Here is a 21,527-nt window from a genome sequence, read left to right as displayed (position 1 = left end):
TTACCCACATTATTATTTTATTTTACATGTTATATAAAATTACGTATTCTGTTCTATTCAACATTGCTTGTTATCTTCAATCCCATAATGGCTAGCTGAGTAAGTGTAAAGTAAATCTTCTGCAGACCCGATATTCTTTCTTTAAAGAAACAGAACTGAACCACAGTAGCTGTAAACAATATTACTGACAGAGGCGACAAACACATTCAAGAGAAAAGGTTTATTATAATAAGGTGTTTATATATATATAAAGTGAAACAATGAAAAATAGATTGACGTAAGCCATGATAAATAAGACACTTGTTTTTACACTCCAGCCCTCCATATGAAATGAAAAATAATTTTTGTGCATCGCCATCTTGTGGATTGTTATAGTACAACTTGGTGGAAATCAGCTCATAGACTGTAAATAGTATGTTCATGCTTTACAGGGATGAACGACATTATCAACCCTCTAAAATCCTCCATTATTGGTTTCTCCTCTTCCTCCTAATCTGTTTTTCGCTGCCTTGCATTTCTACCAATTATAGCTGCATGTCTAAGTACCTTCAGAAATACCACCATCTTCAATCATCTTTCTCCTCAAAATAATTTAATGGACAAATATATAAAGTTGTCAGGGTCACCACATTTCCATACTCGTCTGGAATTAGGGTAACAGCAGAAGAACATCCTGTTACACAAATTAGAAATATGTATTTTCCTAAAAGTTTATTGACACAAAGCATGACACAGAGCCTATTTTTCATTTTTTATTTTTTTGAGAAATGAGGATAAAATAGAGGCCTAGAACATGACTTTAGAAGCCTTTTCTGTGTGAATTACAGTGCATTGCGATGACCTGCCTCTTTTCACATTTTAAAATATTTTTATGAAAGTAAAATACATTTATTAATCTTTTATTATCCACTCATCGTGATTTCATATCTACTGTACAAAGTACACATTATATTAATGCTCAGAATGAATGATTTAAGTATAAACTAGCAATGTGCATTTCATAAAGAGAGTGTGATTGCGTCAAATCGGTTGCTACTGCTAATGCAATGGTGTTTAAATATTTAAATATTGCTGGCTAAAGTAATGAGTATATATGAATTCTGCTCAGAAGCATTATGAGGCTATTATGACATCACGTTTCTTTGAGCACACAGCTAATTTGCATAAATACATGATATATGTAATATATTGAATATATGCATGTAGTCCCAAAATTGAGTGAGTAATTAAAGCAAAGCAGTTTAAAAAAATTAAGCAGTTAAAAAAAATATTGATTTGCAATCACACTAATTATTGGTCAAATGAGGGCACTTCAGATTTCATTTCATGAGGTTTTTCATGAAGCTACCTGTTTCTTTTCTCATATTTACAACAACTCTCTGCTATAAAAACCAGTGATTTAGGGGAATGAGCCATCTGACAGTGGCAGCACCGGATTTCATTAAGAGGCATTTGAAAAAAGCAGATTCTTTGATCTCACTTTGACCATACGGGTCGGTGCGGTACACCAGGGTGCCAAGTAAGGTCCAGGAGTTTCACAGCACACTGGTCCCCAATCCAAAACCCAGCGTATACAGGTTCAGTGAACACAGCCGACACGCAATGTAGCAGGCTCATGTTGCCAGAGACACTATAAAATGACAGCGTTCCAGCCAGGTGATCCAGGTACACTCCTACTTTGGAACAGTATGGGGCAAGCAATTGGGTCCTATCATCATTGTGGCAAAAGGAGTAAACTCCATTTATGGCATCCAAACTCCAGGACTTGTCATTCCCTCCGAATGAACTGGCTCGGTTCCCACCTTTCCGCTTTATCCCTTTGTATGCGACCGCTATTTCCACCTTATTCCCCCTCACCTCGACCTCCCAGTAACAGCGTCTGCCTGATAGAGCCTCCCTGCTGAGAATCTGACGCTTGCGTTCAAATCTCTCAGAGTTATTTGGGTAGTTTTGCCTTTCTTTCACACACGTCACCTCCCTGTTCCCTGCCGAGAGAAGCAGCTTCACGTGTGCTGTGTCGAGGTCCAGTGTGAGCTCACAGGCATCTGCAGAGAGAAGAGCAGAGGGTTCCAGTATGCTCAGAGCATGTGAAGTGCGTTCATGTGTGTTTGAAGCTCACATCATGAATATAGTTAGCATAGACATTTTTTTAAATATACATTTGGTGCCAAAAGTGCGGTACATATCCAATGCCCTTGCAACTGCAGACACATTCATCCTAAGCTCACACAGAGTGGAGTCAGAGGAAGACGTTTCACATGTGGCTTTAGAGTGCAGTCCATGGTCGCCCAAACAACCAGTGCAGGTCGTAGATAATGATCAATCTGAACTCTCCCATCAGCAATTGCACGTCCCCTTATGGAGCTACCGGCTACTGAGTAACGTCTAACGTGACTCACATCTTAGGAAGTCTCCTCTGGTCCTGGGCTCTGGTAGTGACGTCAGACTCTCCAGAACTTGCACTTTAATCGTTGTACAGGTTGAGACACAGAGAGTGAAGAGACATGATGAATGCAAACGTCTTTCACAGACTACACTGTATACTGAAATGGATTTGATTTACCATGATTGTTGTCAAATCAATCTGCTGACCAAATAGCATTTTTAGCAAATCGCAAATTCTTCTCAGTTTATTTTTACTTGATTTTTATACATATTTTTCAGGAAGGACTGAAAATACAGGGACAATCCAGCTCAGAACATCCACATGCTGCTGTGTGGGACTGCAACATTCAGTACTGCTCAGTGGCCACTGGGGAAGGTCAGAACAGACTAAACCCAGGGTATCAATATGAGTCCCCTGGCAGCCTGAAACGGGCCCTTATGTCAGGGAGGTAACACATAAAGATGTAAACATGAGTATAGCACACTGCAAAAACTGAAACCAATCTCAATAAGTATTTTTATACTTACGTTTAAATCTTATTCATTTTACTTTTTGCTAAATAAGACAAAAATATTGTCAATGAGGTTAAACCATTTTGACTTATTTCAGGATTTGCCAATGGAAAAAGAGCATCACTTGTCAAGCAAATGGTAACTTAAACAACAACAGAATAAGAACAATAACATCACTCACCAGGGTGACCACACCCACTTCCTGTCTCCCCAGATCTGATATTCTGAAATTCTGCTCTGAATGTGGCAGACGCTATAGAAACAGACAACAAATATAACCACAATTTAATTCACACAGAAAAGGCTTCTAAAGTCATGTTCTAGGCCTCTATTTTATCCTCATTTCTCAAAAAAAAAGAAAAATAGGCTCTGTGTCATGCTTTGTGTCAATAAACTTTTATGAAAATTAATATTTCTAATTTGTGTATCAGGATGTTCTTCTGCTGTTACCCTAATTTGCGGAGAGAAGGACAGAGGGTTCCAGTATGCTCAGAGCATGTGAAGTGCGTTCATGTGTGTTTGAAGCTCACATCATGAATATAGTTAGCATAGACATTTTTTTAAATATACATTTGGTGCCAAAAGTGCGGTACATATCCAATGCCCTTGCAACTGCAGACACATTCATCCTAAGCTCACACAGAGTGGAGTCAGAGGAAGAACTTTCAGTGGCTTTAGAGTGCAGTCCATGGCCGCCCAAACAACCAGTGCAGGTCGTAGATAATGATCAATCTGAACTCTCCCATCAGCAATTGCACGTCCCCTTATGGAGCTACCGGCTACTGAGTAACGTCTAACGTGACTCACATCTTAGGAAGTCTCCTCTGGTCCTGGGCTCTGGTAGTGACGTCAGACTCTCCAGAACTTGTACTTTAATCGCTGTACAGGTTGAGACACAGAGAGTGAAGAGACATGATGAATGCAAACGTCTTTCACAGACTACACTGTATACTGAAATGGATTTGATTTACCATGATTGTTGTCAAATCAATCTGCTGACCAAATAGCATTTTTAGCAAATCGCAAATTCTTCTCAGTTTATTTTTACTTGATTTTTATACATATTTTTCAGGAAGGACTGAAAATACAGGGACAATCCAGCTCAGAACATCCACATGCTGCTGTATGGGACTGCAACATTCAGTACTGCTCTGTGGCCACTGGGGAAGGTCAAAACAGACTAAACCCAGGGTATCAATACGAGTCCCCTGGCAGCTCTTTATCACAGAACTTAAGAAACTTCCTCAGAAAATATCCAGTTATATTAATGGATAAATTGTATGAAGTATGAGCTGACTTGGGTGAAGTTGTGAAGTAGGGTAACCTTGTGAAATGAATGCCAATTTATTTTTGTTCATGGCCTTTTGTGTGAAAGACAAAAGGAATGCAATTAGAATGCGCACACCATTTAAAAATTAAACCTCACAACCGAGTGACTGATTATAAGGATCAGGACTGCTTGGAGAGAATATGTGTGTGTTCTCTGTATCAGGGTAACGAGACTTACACAAAGGACTCTCTGCTCTGGCCCTGTGCTTCTCTTTGCTTCACACCAGCTTGTAGAATTGAAAATCATATTGGCAGATTATTGGAGGGTTTTGAATTAACATGGCAAAATGAAAATGTTGCTGAACCGAAATAGCTGGATTTATTCTTTTTGCGGTTAAATCTATATTTGCACTCAAATTGAAAGACTGCATTCTTTAACAATACAGTTCCTTCAATAAATAACCTCCCAGGCGTACCTCCCATTTTTATCTCCATGTTATAATATTCCTGTTATTATAAGTTTTCGCCCAACCTTTTTCTGACATCTTTTCACATTGCCCCTGGCAGAAGGTCATCAGTTGGTCTCTCAGCTCAGTAACAGCCTTGATCACAGACACAAAGGAGAGCTGTGGATCTGCAGTGACGTGTGCTACAGCACAGTGAGGGGCAGTGAGAGACCTCCAGCCCTGTGGAGACACAAAAGAGACCCATAAGGGAAACGTCTGAAATAGTTTCACAGAACTGAAGACTCCAGTGTAGGGTGCGTTCAGAGAGATCCATGTTGTTGAGCTCTGTAGGACTGGCAGCACCCTGTCTGAAAAGCAGTCTGGTTACCTGGAGAAAGCGGATGTGATCGTCCGTCTGTGCGAGTTTCAGAAGCTCGGCTTCCCTCCTCCGCAGCTGGGTGATCTCCTCCTGCAGCCTCCTCTTTAGGTCTGTGGAGTGAGCCTCTGCAGCCTTCTGTTCACTCAGGATCAGCTCCTTCACCTTTGAGCGCTGTCTCTCAATGGCCTGGATGATATCAGCGAAAAGCCTCTCATTGTCTGCCACTGCTTTCTGTGCAGTCTGCTGTTAAGGGACAAGGAAGAGCATCGTCACCATACCATACTGTAATACATGCCATACTGTAATAGGGTTATGCCCCCACAAAACTCCAATGATTGGAGTGTTCTCTGGTTCACAGGAGAAAGTCTCTCATAACAGGCAGTCCCTTAAGCTTTATGCAATGGTCAGAACTCACCATGAGCAAATTTTCTCCCTGTCTCACGTCCTGCAGTTTCGTCTCTTTCTCCTGGATCCATTTCAGGAATTTTTCCCGCTCTGCACTCAGAGATTTCTGAGGAAATAAACATAACGTGATGTGAATTGATTCCTTCCACATGAGTAAACAATTAAAAATCCCCCCCACCCCCCAGTAATTGATCAATAATCCGAATGACCTACTGCAGGCAAATCTAATTGATATTTAATGTAACGTTGTACGCATTACAGACATAAAAAATGTAATCTAAATTGATGTACTACCTAGGCTGACTTCTTACATGTGCAGGCAAATGTAACATAGCTGTACACAAGTGATTATCGTTCAGCAGTGGTTGACTGAATTAGTTTTGGTATAATATAATAATTTATCAAAATCTCATGAACCAATAAACGCACTCTAGTTCCCCAAAGAGGAACGACACCCTTATAAATACAGATTGCGGTTACTCTCTCAACAGCAGTCAGTAAAACGCGTGGAGTCCTCACCTGCCTCTCGATGCATTCGGCCACAGCAGAGACTGTGTCGTGGTGTTTGTGTTCGTCCATCGCATACAGGAAACAGACGCATTGCTGGTCGGTGCGGCAGTAAACCTTCAGCGGCTCTTTGTGGAGAGTACAGACCATCTCCTGCAGGTTTCCTGCGCTTTCCATTTTACTCACACAACTAAAGAGAACGGCAGGTAGTTTTGAATTAAGTTTCAGTTTCCTGTGCCGGATAGTTGTTTCTCATGAAACGGATGTGGAGAGCACTAGTCTCCTGCTTCTGCTCATAAGAGGTGTGGCATAGGACTGAGCCTAGGTTTTCGGGAGACATCCTTGATGGTAACAGCTTCTGCTCCCTGGCAGCAGACCTGGATGCCCGCCCCTGGAACTTCCAGGCAGAAGAGTGTGCCCTGCGGGCCAGCATGGAGCGCTTCAACAGATGTTCAATCAACATCCTTTATTTGCTACACTATTAGCTTGCATAGCCTCAGTGTTGCGGTAAGTTTCCTGGTTCTGTGAGTAGGGCGTGGACCCATCACACTCTACCTAAACACCTCGATGTGCCTTGCTGACCAGTCTTGGCACTGGAGTGACCTTGCGACTGAAGGGTCAACATATTTTTATCCACATTATTATTTTATTTAACATGTTATATAAAATTACGTATTCTGTTCTATTCAACATTGCTTGTTATCTTCAATCCCATAAGGGCTAGCTGAGTAAGTGTAAAGTAAATCGCCTGCAGACCAGATATTCTTTCTTTAAAGAAACAGAACTGAACCACAGTAGATGTAAACAATATTACCGACAAAGGCAACAAACACATTCAAGAGAAAAGGTTTATTATAATAAGGTGTTTATATATATATATAAAGTGAAACAATGAAAAATAGATTGACGTAAGCCATGATAAATAAGACACTTGTTTTTACACTCATTTTGAAACAGTAGGTTCTCTCTAGTAGCCTCCCCCCAGGGCAATGTTCTCTTGAAAGCAAAAGCATGAAACACCAAATGCTGCAGATGAAAGGAGAGATGTACCTATGCAACCTCTCTATGGAATTCATTCAGGTAGGGTAAGATGAGATGAGCACGCCCCCCTGGACCCATTAGCAGAGCAGGCCATTATACAAACGCCAAGAGCTGAAATGTGTCCGCTTTGTTTAGGCGATTGTTAGTGCCACTTTCTGCCCATGTTTACACTGCTAATATGCACTTAACATGACCCCTGAGTGCTTCACATTCGTTCCCTATACCAGAGAGAGCTATGCTACCATGGCATTACTGTAAACAACACACTGGGCTCCTAACACTAATGTCCACAGCAGGTTGCTCAGTAACTGCACAAGCCTAAGAGAAAAGAACAATTAAGATGTCAATTAAGACATAATTAATAAAAACATACCACTGTCACAGAACTTCCATATTAATAAAAACCAAGTATTTAAAAGACAATAATAGAAACTTGTACTAAGTTCAGTCCAAAAAGACTGCAGTGGTTTGCAAATAAACTGCTCTATGCCAGATCCCATTTATGACAGTTGCTACTCCAGTAATGTCCCAGGTTATGCAAGTTGGAAGTTCGCTCCATGGTAAAAACCCTGATGTTGAGTTAAAAACCTACCTTTTTGATGTAGATATTAGTAAGCTGCCTTCTCATACATTACCTGGACTCAAGAACATCCTGGCCAAATAAGCAGATTTCTTCACTCCATCATAACATGCCAGAACTTATTATATGCTAATAACGTGTCTACCAGTGTTAAGTGGACTATCATGCTTGCTGCTTCTTCTCCAAAATGTGAGTTATGACTAAGCAGACAATATGGCTAATGGCTAATGACATTACACTATGCAACAGACATTCTGACTAACGTTTTCTGTGTGAGGGTATGCCAGTGGTAGATTGAGATGTAATGCCAGACTTTTCATGTAATGTAATTTCTCTTCAAAACCAGGTTGAATAAGTTGAGGATCAATGGCATCAGAGTTTAAGTGTTGGGATTTACAGAGAACAGGGTCAACTCCCAATGGTCCTATCTCAGCTGCACTTCCCTGGGATCCAGTTCCCTTATTTTCCAGGCTAAGCCTGCCATGGATGACCCAGTGCTCAGAAGAAAAGCAAAACACGGTTACAGAAACTGTAATAATAAGACCAGTAACACGTGCTGAACCGGAGGATAACCCATAATAATATGTACACACAGACACAAACACCCCCCAGGCCTTTGCACTTTCTTGAAGAGAATGGTTAATGATCTGTAGTGTTGGTTAGGTTGTGTGCTGGTAGAGAGCGTGATGACCCCAGGTGTAGCCTAGTTGCTAAGGTGCATGACTGGGACCCAGAAGGTTGGTGCTTCAAGCCCCGGTGTAGCAACAATAAGATCAGTGTAGCTGTTGGGGCCCTTGAGCAAGGCCCTTGTCACCACTGTGTAAAAGTACTGGTCCATACAGTTGAAGATGAGGGGGGAGGGGTTTGAGGTGTTAAGGGGAGAGGAGAGGTAGAGATTTAAGAGTGCAGGGCGGGGGGTATTCATATAAATGAGAGAAATGCTTTGAGAAGCTAGGATGTGGTGTGTGTGTGTGTAGAGAATAACCCTCTGGTCGAACCCGATTCACAGACGTGTTAGGTTAGAAGAAAGCAACAAACCTACGGTTAAGTCGGTCATGTCCTGTGCCCACAGGTGAGATACAGTGAGTGTGTGGTATGCAGGACTGCTGGGAAGCTGGTCCACAGAGGGGCGAGTAAAGTTTGGTGGGGTTGGTTCAGGTTGGGTGAAGACTGCAGAGCAGGGTTAGATTCAGGACACCTCTCTTCCCTCACTGCAGAAGCTCCTCCCAGGAAATGGGCTTGGAGAAGACCTCGCGCTCCAGCCAGAGGTCGTAGTTCATCTGGAAGTCCTCTGGCAGGTCCACCCGCTGGCCCAGGACGCTCTGAAGGCAGTTGTCCACGGGCAGGAAGTCCGGGTTGGCTTGGCTCTTGTCGTAGCGGCGGCTGTTGAAGCGCTCGATGCTGGCCCGCAGGGCACACTCCTCTGCCTGGAAGTCCCAGGGGCGGGCGTCCAGGTCTGCTGCCAGGGAGCAGAAGCTGTTACCATCGAGGATGTCTCCCCAAACACACCCACGCAAAGGTAAAAAAAGAGTGCAGGGCAGAGAACAGACTGCTGACCCATTAACAGAAGAGCAGTCTGAGAATTCAAGGAAAAAAAAAAAGAAAGAAAACCCAAGCTTTCCCAACACAATGAACTTCAACTAGTGAACATTGAATGGTAAATGGTTGGAATTTATAGAGCACCTTCATCCAAAGTGCTGTACAACTGATACTTCTCATTCACCCATTCATACACAGTCACACACCAACGGCGATTGGCTGCCATGCAAGGCACCAACCCGCTCTTCAGGAGCAATTGGGGGTTCGGTGTCTTGCTCAGTGACACTTTGACACACACCCACGGTGGGAATTGAACTGGCAACCCTCCGACTACCAGACGACTGCTCTTACCGCCATGCAACAGGATTTCTTCTGAAACTGACTTGAGCTCATAAACAACCACACTAGATGGTTAACAAGCACATATGAGCCTGACCTAGTGTAACATCTATGGGTAATATTAGATTTTTTGGATTGATGTGCTAACCCTGGGATGCAGCGGCATACGGGTGGCGACTCACCGTTGCCGTATGCCCAGTCGTCGTTGAGGCGATGCCGAACCTTCTGGTAGATGGCGGACATGGTTTTCATGTTGCTCTTCCTCCACTGCCTGCCCAGGTACTTGGTCTGCACTTTCAGAAGCTTCAGCACGTACAGCTGCATCATGGCCTGCTTCACCTTCAGCGCCCTCTTCAGGATGGGAGCAGACTTGAACACCACAAGCATCTGAGAAGGGAGGCAAGGTAGTGTCACGGTTTGGGAACTGGGGTCTACTCAGACACAGTGGATCTGATTCCCAGGTGGGGCCCTGCTATTGCACTCTTGAGCAAAGGTACTTAACCTGCATTGCTTCAGTAAATGCCCAGCTGAATAAAATGACTATAAGTAAAAGAATATCTGCTCCAAAAGTCACTCAAAAATGTATAAGGAGGAGACACAAGTGCCAAATTTGTAAATACGAGGTTAGAAAATGAGAAATCTGAAACCTGAGAGGAAGTGGCATACTGAGTCCACACAATAAAATCACAATAAAGAAGTAAAGCAGGCTTATGAAAATCAGTACAGGGGCTAAGGGAAGGGACAAAGACACGGCATGCCAAATACAACTAAAGCAAACAGGCAGGAAGTTGTTACAGTAGTCCACCACAGGGGGCAGCGTTCTCTCTCACCATGGTCCTGGAGTGCTTCCACTTGGTGAGTTTATTGAGAATCCTCAGCAGGTTGATGCAGGAGAAGAGGTTCCGCCAGCAGAACTGGTTAGTATCGCCAGCCTCCTGTCCAGCCACACACACAGGTGCTCATTCCACACACATTCAAGCATTCCCGCTTATCTTCAACCAAAATAGTGCCTTTAACCATTTCATCTTTTAACAAGTTCAACCAAGTGGCCTCTACATTACACACTCAAAGCAAAGCCTTGTAGCACAGGTTATGACACAATGTTTACTCTTTTTCCTAGGTTAACAACACTGCTCAACAGTCAAAGCTCCTGAATTTCCTAGGGAAACGGATGAGAATTTCCATGCTTAAGTGATTAAATTACTGACTGGCTATAGATACCTCACACTAAATTGGATGCCAACTGAACGGAAATTTGAATTTGACAACGATATTCCAACCGGAAGAAATGAAGAGTGACCAAAGATATGTAGGCTCCAGGGCTCACTTGCAAAAGAGATGTCAATGTAACTACCCTGGTTAATTAAAGGTAAAATAAAAAATGAAAGCCCTGTCTGTCCCTGGATCTTACCAGGCTCTCGGCAGTGAGTTCTGGGAGCTCGTGCACCACGCAGTAAGGGAAGTCCAGCACTGAGATGCTGGGGGCATCAAGCAAAAAGCAAATCAGCACACACCACAGTCCTAACAAGCGAGGTACATAAACACGTACGGTTTTCCCAATAAGGGACGCTGACTGGGCAGGGCGTTCACCTGTTCTTGGCTGTGATGTAGGACATGATGTTCTGGTTGAAGAACTTGAGAATCAGGGGGATGCAGTTGGCAAAGACCAGGTGCTGAGCCATGTACTCAAACTGAAGGGTGGCACCCAAAAATAAAGTAAGGGAAGAAAGTTATTACAATATTAGACTTATAAAATACTCCCCTCATCGCTGTCAGTGATTATCGATGCGTGTGTTTGTACCTGGTAGATGTGGTTCAATTTGAAGTGCTTTAGTTTGTACCTGGTAGATGTGGTGGAGTTTGAAGTGCTCGAGTTTGTACCTGGTAGATGTGGTTCAGTTTGAAGTGCTTGAGTTTGTACCTGGTAGATGTGGTTCAGTTTGAAGTGCTTGAGTTTGTACCTGGTAGATGTGGTTGAGTTTGTACCTGGTAGATGTGGTGGAGTTTGACGTGCTTGAGTTTGTACCTGGTAGATGTGGTGGAGTTTGAAGTGCTTGAGTTTGTACCTGGTAGATGTGGTGGAGTTTGTACCTGGTAGATGTGGTTGAGTTTGTACCTGGTAGATGTGGTTGAGTTTGTACCTGGTAGATGTGGTTGAGTTTGTACCTGGTAGATGTGGTTGAGTTTGAAGTGCTTGAGGAGCAGCAGCAGGATGGCGGAGATGGCCTTGACGATGATCTCCTTGTGGCGGTTCACATCCACACCCAGCTTCATGCTCTGAAGCACGGTGGTTCTGGACGGGGACAGAGTGACGGGGAGGGGAGTCAGGCCCACTGGGACAGCCCATTCTGTGCATAGTACAGCCCCCAGAGAGATGAGCCCGGGACTCACGGCATCTCCTCTGGCAGCAGGTCGGCCAAGATATTGATGGAGTCAGTCTTAGCCTTGGAGGTGGGAGCTGCGGCCAGCAGGATCTTCAGCAGGGCGATCTGGGACAGCCAGGAGGGAGGTGGAGGTGAATTATCAGCCATTTTATGCAGTGTTCTCAGGTTCTCCATCAATACTGACGGGAAACCCCAGCTTGTTTCATTGGGACACGATACTGATTCAAGAACAATCGATTAGTCAAATTGATCTTTCAAAATAGTCCCCTCAAACTTTCTATTAAACAACGGGACGCAGGTATGGTAGAAGCCTCATCACCAAGTATTGAAGTTTGTACAATTCTACCCGTTTTGATAAGGTTTAATGCATTTAAGCAAATTATTAAGACCTGAATTTACTCACCATGTACTGAGGCAGGCTGGGAAGGATACCCTGGTAAAGCAGCTCGGTGGAGCTCATCTCTACTTCCTCTTCACCCTGTTAATACCCACACACACACACACACACACACACACACACACACACACACACACACACAAACAGTCAAACATAGACACACACATTACATTACATTACATGAATGGCATTTGGCAGACGCTCTTATCCAGAGCGACGTACAAAAAAGTGCATAACCATAACCAGGAAGTACAAATTCAACTGCACACAACACACACACACGCACACACACAGTCAAACATAGACACCTACACACACATAAACAGACACACAAACACACACAGTCAAACACAGACACACACACAAACAGACACACACACACAGTCAAACATAGACACACACACACAGTCACACATACATACAAGTTAATGACATGTATTTGCATGCGTGAACAGAGCTCTTGAATGTGGCTACTGCATTCCACTTCACTCACCCCAGACAGTGGAGTCTTCTGAAACTCCTCCTCCCTGGAGATCTGAATTTCAGCGATGGATACGTACTTGTGCTAAAGCCACACAAAAACAACCTCTCAGCCTACAGCAACAGGATGTGGTAAAGACCAGACACACAACTGTAATAATCTGAGCCAAGGTGCAATTTTTTAAACTTTCTTTCTTTTTCGAGTGAGAATGTAAGGTGTGTGTTTTTTGTCACCTGTTTCAAGGTTTTGATGCTTTCATGGATTGGCCGGGGCAAACCCACAACCGTATCTGTGTCACTGCAATGCAGAAACGCACTGTTAAATGTAGGCCATTGTCGAAACAAATCCCACCCACCACCCGCCACCATCTCTAAACGCATCCGACAATCAATAGCCCCAGGCAGGTAAACTTACTTTCCCAGCGTATAACCAATAAATTTGCTTCTGCTTGATTCCAGGAAATTTTCTATGTCTTTCTCCCTGTGGAATAATAATTTTTTTTTTAAACCCATCATTAGAAAATACAATGTATTTTACAATTCAAGTAATCTTACACCACAAAAGACCATCAACCAAACAATAAGGAACTAAAAAGTGAATGTACTACGAAGCGCCCATATTATTAAATGTATATTAACACCAGCTGTATACAGAAAAGCTAATTTCCTAAAAACGAGGCTGCTGAAGACTCGATAACGCAGCAGGGTAACAGAACCGTCAGCCTGCAGCTGCGGGGGTGCATTTCGAGAGCGTTTCTCTCTGCCCACCTGACTTTGGGGGCCCAAGGGAGTCCCTTGGGGAAGGACACCCTCTCGGAGGGGGGGTGTGGGATGGGCGGGGGCATGACCTCGTCGCGCTCCAGGGGGAAGGTCTCGGGCTCCAGGCTGTTGTCGTTGTCGTCGTTGTCGTCCTCGTCTTCCCGGGGGTCGTCGGTCTTGTAGGGGTCCTTCTCGTTGAAGGCGTCCAGGTTGTCCTGCTTTATCAGGCCCTGTGGACGCCGCAGGAGGGAAGATTGAGGCAGCCACTGGCTTTATCCTCACTGACACTGGGGCTTCACAGCCTGGCCCAAACCAAGAACTCAGATAGGAGCATTTTTAAACCATGGAATCTGACCAGCATATTCTGACCTGTGAAGTCAGCATATGAGTCTTACAGACTAACTACTGATTAATTGTGAAGACTACCCTAGCGAAATGTGATTATTAAAACATAAACATATTTTAAAGTAAGATGGCCAAGAACTATTATAAGCCATCAAAAAATGTATGAGGGAAATGTGCCTGCTCTTGGCTGAGGGACAGTGAGGAGAACAGGACACCCAGGCCAGGCTGGGACAGGGTCGTGTGTGGGGCGGCCGGGCACCCTGGCTGGGACAGGGTCGTGTGGGGGGCGGGTGGGGCACCCTGGCTGGAACAGGGGTCGTGTGGGGCACCCTGGCTGGAACAGGGGTCGTGTGGGGGGCAGGTGGGGCACTCTGGCTGGAACAGGGGCCGTGTGGGGGGCAGGTGGGGCACCCTGGCTGGGCCAGGCGGGGTACCTTGTGCTCGCGGCGCGCGCGTTTCTGCTGCTGCTCGATGAGGTCGGACGCGGAGGCGGGGGGCGAGGCCGCCCTCATGCTGCGGATCACACGGATGCTGTCCTCAGGCAGAGGGGGCAGGCCCAGCTGCTCCCGCTTCTGCACCTTAATGTGCTGCAGCTGCTCAAACCCCCCCAGGGTGAACTGCAGGAGGGAGGAGGGGGTTAGCTGCAGCTGCACACACTGCCATATGGACACACTTCTCAAAACCACTATGTACAGTTTGTGCTCTGCCTCTCTCATGAACACATTTACGATGCTTGGACTCCTCTCAGCAGTATGGTCACTAGCGAGCGCTAACGTTAGCCACCCTCCTCTCACCAGTATGGTCACTAGCGAGCGCTAACATTAGCCACCCTCCTCTCACCAGTATGGTCACTAGCGAGCGTTAACGTTAGCCACTCTCCTCTCACCAGTATGGTCACTAGCGAGCACTAACGTTCGCCACCCTCCTCTCATCTCACCAGTATGGTCACTAGCGAGCGCTAACGTTAGCCACCCTCCTCTCAGCAGTATGGTCACTAGCAAGCGCTAACGTTAGCCACCCTCCTCTCACCAGTATGGTCACTAGCGAGCGCTAACGTTAGCCACTCTCCTCTCACCAGTATGGTCACTAGCGAGCGCTAACGTTAGCCACCCTCCTCTCAGCAGTATGATCACTAGCAAGCGCTAACGTTCGCCACCCTCCTCTCACCAGTATGGTCTTCCACAGCAGCAGCAGGACCTTCTTCATGGGGAAGTGGGGGGCGTGGCCACTGCAGAACTTGGTCACCATGCCGAAGAGCATGACGGAGATGGGCTCATTATTGTAGAGAGCAGAGCCTGAGAGAGAAAAAACCATGTACTGAACACAATGTCCATACACACCCACAGTTCAACCTAGAGTCCTGCACAGAGCAGCCAATCAGTGAGTGAGTGGAATGAGAAAGAAAAAAAGAGAGTGAGTGAGTGAGTGCGAGTGTGTGTGTGCGTCTGTGTGAGTGAGTGAGTGAGTGAGTGACTGACTGACTGAGACCCATGCACAGCTGTAGCTCAGTCCTCAGGCCAGCTCCATGTACCCAGCTCGGTCCTGAAGGTCTCCCGAGCGGCCCTCCACTCCATGGGGTCGGCAGGGTCCTCCTGCTGGATGGTCTCCACCATCAGGTACATGATGTTCAGCAACACCCTGTCCCAGCCCAGCACAAACATAACCTTTACAGCTGCCATTTTAACACAGGCTCCCAAATACTACATCTGGTAAAGAACAGCGTGTGCTCTGTGTCAGGCATGTAAAATTCCAGTCCTGGAGGGTCACAGGGTCAGCAGAGTTTCCTTTCAATTAGCAGGCCTTAACAACAAGGTATGTGGACACTATAGCTAATCAATGTTTTAAATTAATAATTAATGCAGAAACACTGAAAACTAGCAGACAATTTGGACCTCCAGGGCACCCTTGGTTTAAGTGGTCCTTCTGTGTCAGAGTAGATCTGACTGTACAAATGCAAATTCCACCATGTTGCATAGTTTGAATGTTTGAAAATGTGCACCCGCCTTACTGATTTGGTTAGTAAAAATACGTCCATTTCCATTCTGGCACAACAACAGTCACGTACAGTCACTACTAAGACGGCAGACAGCCCAGTGACATCAGCATGAGTAAACAGGGCTTTCAGAGGCAGACGCCAATCGTGGAGGCTCGTGCTTGTAACCACAGGGCTGAATATTTCAGTCCTGGGGGGCAAAGTGGGTGTATTTCACCTGAACTGCTTCACCTTTTTAGGAGCAAGTTCTACATCACCGTTTTGCAATTCTCTAGAGCAATGAGTGTCATACCCCACACAGCTCCTGAAATTATTTTTCAATTAATAAAATGTGTCGCAAGTGGTATTGATTTTTTTCATCCAACTATGGGTAAGATAGCCAAAAAGCTAGTTTCCCAAAAAGGTGGACTACCCCTTTAAGCTAAATGGGTCAAGGACAATGCAATCGTGGCCTAGCTTTGCAAGTAACCTTGAAATGACAGTGGAGTAAATCAGTGACTAACGGAGAGCTAAACATAGCTCAGATTGCAGTAAGAGGTCAACGGCATGTTCCCCAGTGGATCCATTAGCGTTGTGGTGGGATGGCGGGATGGTGGTCTCACCGCAGGTCCGTGCTGTCAGCCAGGGAGATGGCGGGTTTCCTGACCGCACTGCTGCAGGCAGCGCTGTTACTGCGGGGAGAGAGAGAAACGAGCGATAGACGCTCGTTACGCCGCTCACTGGATAAGCACTCTAAATAGACTGATGTCAGAAAAGCAGGGGTGCAGAGGTATGTAACCTCAGATTAGACTTTCCGTTTGGTACATTTACACTTTTTATATATATACACTGCGAAAACGTAAACAGGAGCTAACTGGCCATAATTTCTTGCTGAACAAAATAAGGTGCATTAACACCAAGCCATTGTGGAGGACACAGAGTTTGGAACTGAAAGTTTCACAGGTTTGGTTCACAGTGACTGAGGCTCTGCACAGGCCAGATCCTTGTGAAGAGGCATAATCACACCAGACATGCTCCACCTCTCACTTATTCTCATGTCTGGCACCTCTTACCCACCCACCCCATATACAGCCCCATGCAAACACCAGGGACGGAGTCTCTTACTCGATCTCCATGTTGAGAAGCTCCACCAGGGCTGAGAAGGTCCCCACCTCCAGCAGCAGGAAGATGTTGTACCTCATCCAGTGCTGCACCTCAGCCTCCGAGCCACACTCCTCAAACGTGCCTGTAAGGGGAGGAGGGAAAGGCCCACAGTGCAGGGATATCACAAGAGCACAGACACTCTGCTTCAGCTGTCAAGAGGAAAATAAATACTGTTTGTGTGCTTGAAGCTAAAGTACTACTGTATCATTCAATTCTACTTGTGTGCTGAGTTCATCTGTCATGGATTACAATCTATAATCTATACTATAGCTACTTAAGCCTTTCAGTCCCAAATCCAATATTAAGTAGCAGAAATTTTGATTGGTTGAAAGGGTATATGGTTGAATTGGAATTTTTTTGGAAGTCACGCCTGAATGCCAATGTCACTCTTTGGACTGAAAGGTTTAAAACAGGTACAAACTGATTGAAGTGAAGCTTTTCAGAATACTTCAACCATGTCAGCTGCACCTTAGCTCTAGAGCTATGTGTTTATGCTCCATCTACCCGGGGAATCGTGACAGGTAGAAGTGCAGATCAATATAATGGATGAAGAAATCTAATGAACAAAATAAGTGCAAGGTTCCAAGAACAAAACAAAACCTGGCTACAGCTACAAACAGACTAAAAGCCAAACATACAACTTAGGGCAAAACTACCAGTAACAAAGAGAAAGACAACTGTAGAAAAATTAAAAAAATTAAGAATCCGGAACTGTAATCAAAAAGATCTTTAGACACTGAAGCAAAATTACCCCAATTACCAAACACCAACTGCTTTACTGAAAAGGTGATTTGGCCCCAGAAAGGTGGGCTTCCCTGTCTTACCCTGAGCCATGTAGAGGATTGCGCGCGCCACCTTCAGCCTCTTCTCCCGCGCCGTCACCTCCAGCCCGTCCAGCAGCCGCATGGCCTGAGCTCGGCGCTGCGCTGGGTCCAGCTCCGTCCACTTCTTATCCGTCACTGTGCCCGCAGAACAGCCGTCAGTCAGCATACATCAACACACGCACGCCCGCGCCCATGCACACACACGCGCACACACACACACACACACACACACACACACACACACACACACACACACACACACACACACACAGGCATGCACACGGACACACACACACACTTCTTCAATTCGGGACCAACAGTTCTCAAAGGCTTGCGTCACCGACTAACTACATTTGTTGTGTTGCGTGTCAACCCAAAATAAAATAACTTTAGTCCTTTACATTCTAATAATGGAGCCTACATGAAGCTGCCTTTAAAGGATTAATCTTCAGTTTCCATCAACATCATTCGGAAAACAACTTCCAATTATGGAGACAGACATACTTTAAAGATCATAGAAAAAATGAATTAGCTCAAAAAACGAATTAATCAGGATCACGTGCTATTCGAACAACAGCTTCAGTTTTCCATACAAAACCCTTCCTGGAGGGACACAACCTACTACACCACCCAGCAGTGTCCATCAAACAAAGAGAATTTGAACAAAAGCAAATAGGGACATCCATCCAGGTACATACCATGGGTTCTGAAGTCCTCTGCAAAGCATTTTCTGTTGAGCAGAAACTCTGGTCCCTCTGTGTAACTGTATAGCTCTAAAGAAAAGAAAAAAAACAACAACGCTGAGTACCTGAAATGAGCATAAACTGCTAAACAGTGTATGAAGATCCATTTCCAAGCTTAGTTTGACAATGACTACTGCTGAAGCTCCTTTGGGCATTGGCTATCATATCACGATCATCACCAGTATAGCCAAAGGCACAACAAAACAAAAACAAATACTAATACTAATACACTGGTGGGCAACAGCTCTTAGCCATTGACATGAAGATATACTTGTATTTGGGAATGATACCTGATAGCTCTGCAGCCCACTTGTCCGTGTCTGCATACTCAAACTCCAGATCAGGGGATTCTGAGAACCCCTACATGACAACAGAGAGAACTCATGTTAGGATTAAGGACGGAGACATATGGACCGAGTTTGGTGGGGTGGCCTGGGGACAGACGTGTCATATTCCACTCGGGGACAGCTCCCGTATCTTCAACTCTTCGAAATGTGTACAGTAGGAAAATAATTACACTAATTTACAACCGTTTCTGTCCTAAAAGACTGTGTTACCAGCAAAGCTTTAATACAACAAGTAATGGTCGCTGTTGAATTAGATTGTTAGCTACAAGTGCTGCCAGGCGATATCTAATCAATTACAATATAAGCAAGCCGGAAATAGATGATGATTGAATGCGTGGGAAGACAGCGAACTAACCCGGCGAATAGCGTCATAGCTACAAACTAGCTAATTGAAACTACAGTATGGATTAAAACACATAATCGCTTTGCGATGTATTACGGATAGCTAGCAACAATGCTAACGTACTGTATTAACATTGCAGGCGCTAGCCAACTCTCAATGTTTCTACTATCTTTTAAATTTAGCTGGGTAGATTAAGCTACCTGTCTTATGTCTGTCGATAGCTAGCTAGCCAATCAACTACTCTATCTTTAGTCTCGCCAGCTAGTTAGCCAATGTTAGCCTGCTATCAATGTTGGCATTCGCTTACCTAGCTGTGACAACAGCACCTATGTTAGCCTACAGTAAGCTAGCATACAGGGCAGTAGTATGTCTGGCTAGTAAATACAAGTAGTCTAAACATTTTTGCATGAGATTTTCATCAAGCGACTGGGTATTCTAAATTGTGTAATTCCTCGCTTACCTCTGAGTCTTTCCTCTGGTTGCGGATGAATTCACCTCTTTTGTTTGGTAACATCGCTTTCTGTTTATTATTGATAATTAACCCACCTCCACCACCAACGTCCATCTTTGATTCACACCTTCTCTGACGTTGTACATTCTCGCGAGAGAAACTAACATCGTGAACTACGTAATTCTCCAGTTCCACATGGTAAAATGACGACCGATTTGTGCACATTTAACACTACCAATATGATCTTTCTATCGTATGTGGACAAATTTTAATTACAGAGAAAATGTAAATAATTACGTTAATACCTAATTATATAAATATAAGTATTAAATAATGAAAACTGTCTAGTTGTAATTATGAGTATTTTTTATTATTTAAAAGAAAATACTGTTCAATGCTTGGAGTAAATTAGCTTCACTTTCTCAATTCATAACTTATCAGTACTACCTGATTACACATTTAAAAATGTAAATTAAAAAAAAGCTTTTTAACTATATATGGATTTTAGTTAAATGGTATGGTAAATATGAAATGGTATTCCTGATTTGTTCTTGTCAGAATATAAGCAACACATTGTAGCCTATAATTATTATTTAGCAAATACTGAAATATATTTTCATGCTTTGAAAGTATGCCTATATATTGAGTACCTTCAGGTAGTATATTCAAATGATGTATTCAGTGTATTAATATGTTTTAATACATGGCATAATCATTTTGCTTCTCTGGATGTACTCTGGAATTTTGTACACCATTTTCAAAGAAATCAACATTCTTTAATTTCAAACACAAAAGTTTATTTCTGATAATCCAGCCAACAGTGACCAATCAACAAAAAGCAAAAGATAAAAGCTATAATTACAAAATGGCTCATATTTGATATATTTAATTTAACTACATGCAGTGTGCTTTCATCAGTCCTGCAAGAATTCATTAAAATTATATATATTGTAGATATTCAAAAGAAAGTATTGACATAAAAGTCTTTATCTCACATAAAAGACTCAGCTAAATTGTAGGAAACCCTCAGGTAAAACAATGAAACAAGGAAATTCCTTGTCATATGTCACAGTGATTGTTGTTTAGGTAAGTAAAGGGTAACATTTTCACAAACTCTCCAGGCCAATAGTAGTGCAAACCCTGGATGGACACCTGCCAGATTTTCATTACATACTTTATATATGTTGTATATGTTTTTTATGACGGATATTGTCTTGTCATTTCTTCTGTTTATTATTTATCCATATTTCAAAATAATCCCTCTCAGGGAAACAAAATAAAGTTGTCCTTGTGCTGGGAGGGGTGATGGGTGAAACATTCTCACTGATCCAAACGGTAAAGAATTTGTTCAATTTAAATATTTTATTTGTAAAAACACTATTTGTTTCCTCTCCATGTTTTTGTTTTTAAGAATAGGTAAATCATTATAGTGAAAATAGCTCAATCAGCAATGAATCAAAGTCTGGTCATTGTCATCCAGCAAGTGCACTTCAAGGCATGAGGGGAAGAGTGTGAATCAATTTATGGCATTTTTCCTCATAGATATTTCTAAGCAGCAAGAAAATAATGAATTATAGCCGGCTTTGAAAGAATCAGTGGCAAATGGCAGGTTTTAAACACAGAAGCCGTCTCCTCACCAAGGTCCATAAAGCAGGACTGCTCATACGTGTTTCAGAGGTACAATAACACAATGTGTAGGATATACAGTAGGTTGAGTGTCACAGAGGGTCTTAAAATTAGTCTTGGAAATAAGTACTTTAGGAATATAGCAATGCTGTTGCTAGACAACAACACAGGCAAAATGGTTTCCAGCAAGAAAATAAAGCAAGCACGATGAAACCATGTGATCGTGCTGGCAGGAAGTGACATGGGTACACACTAATGGACCCAGAGCTTTTGTTTTCTTCACATGGAA

The 21,527-nt window shown here is 43.8% G+C and overlaps 2 protein-coding genes across 3 annotated transcripts; both read right to left on the bottom strand.

The window, feature by feature from the left end:
- Positions 1–352: 352 nt before the first annotated feature.
- Positions 353–6,329, bottom strand: LOC133109324 (tripartite motif-containing protein 16-like protein). The gene is made up of 8 exons (XM_061218608.1): positions 5,917–6,329; positions 5,408–5,503; positions 5,002–5,235; positions 4,700–4,853; positions 3,706–3,777; positions 3,080–3,151; positions 2,400–2,462; positions 353–2,045 (listed from the first exon to the last, which is right to left on the bottom strand). Exons 1-8 carry the CDS (start codon positions 6,079–6,081, stop codon positions 1,477–1,479), a joined length of 1,425 nt encoding a protein of 474 aa, XP_061074592.1. The 5' UTR covers positions 6,082–6,329; the 3' UTR covers positions 353–1,476.
- Positions 6,330–6,738: 409 nt separating this feature from the next.
- On the bottom strand, positions 6,739–19,753 carry strip1 (striatin interacting protein 1). 2 transcript variants are annotated; one of them, XM_061220187.1, is made up of 21 exons: positions 19,622–19,753; positions 18,762–18,831; positions 18,427–18,501; positions 17,729–17,863; positions 16,866–16,986; positions 16,364–16,432; positions 15,300–15,406; positions 14,936–15,063; positions 14,203–14,385; positions 13,433–13,653; positions 13,080–13,145; positions 12,899–12,962; positions 12,678–12,749; positions 12,191–12,265; positions 11,795–11,892; positions 11,570–11,696; positions 10,994–11,094; positions 10,815–10,881; positions 10,234–10,338; positions 9,586–9,790; positions 6,739–8,984 (listed from the first exon to the last, which is right to left on the bottom strand). In XM_061220187.1, exons 1-21 carry the CDS (start codon positions 19,724–19,726, stop codon positions 8,734–8,736), a joined length of 2,445 nt encoding a protein of 814 aa, XP_061076171.1. In that variant the 5' UTR covers positions 19,727–19,753; the 3' UTR covers positions 6,739–8,733. The 2 variants fall into 2 exon arrangements, with proteins under 2 accessions (XP_061076171.1, XP_061076172.1); XM_061220188.1 differs by having other exon boundaries at positions 6,739–8,981.
- Between the last annotated feature and the right edge of the window lie 1,774 nt (positions 19,754–21,527).

Source organism: Conger conger, chromosome 14, assembly GCF_963514075.1.
Source record: "Conger conger chromosome 14, fConCon1.1, whole genome shotgun sequence".
Classification (NCBI taxonomy): Eukaryota; Metazoa; Chordata; class Actinopteri; order Anguilliformes; family Congridae; genus Conger; species Conger conger.
Note: the sequence above shows the minus strand (reverse complement) of the source record. Positions and strands in the feature narration are given on the sequence as shown.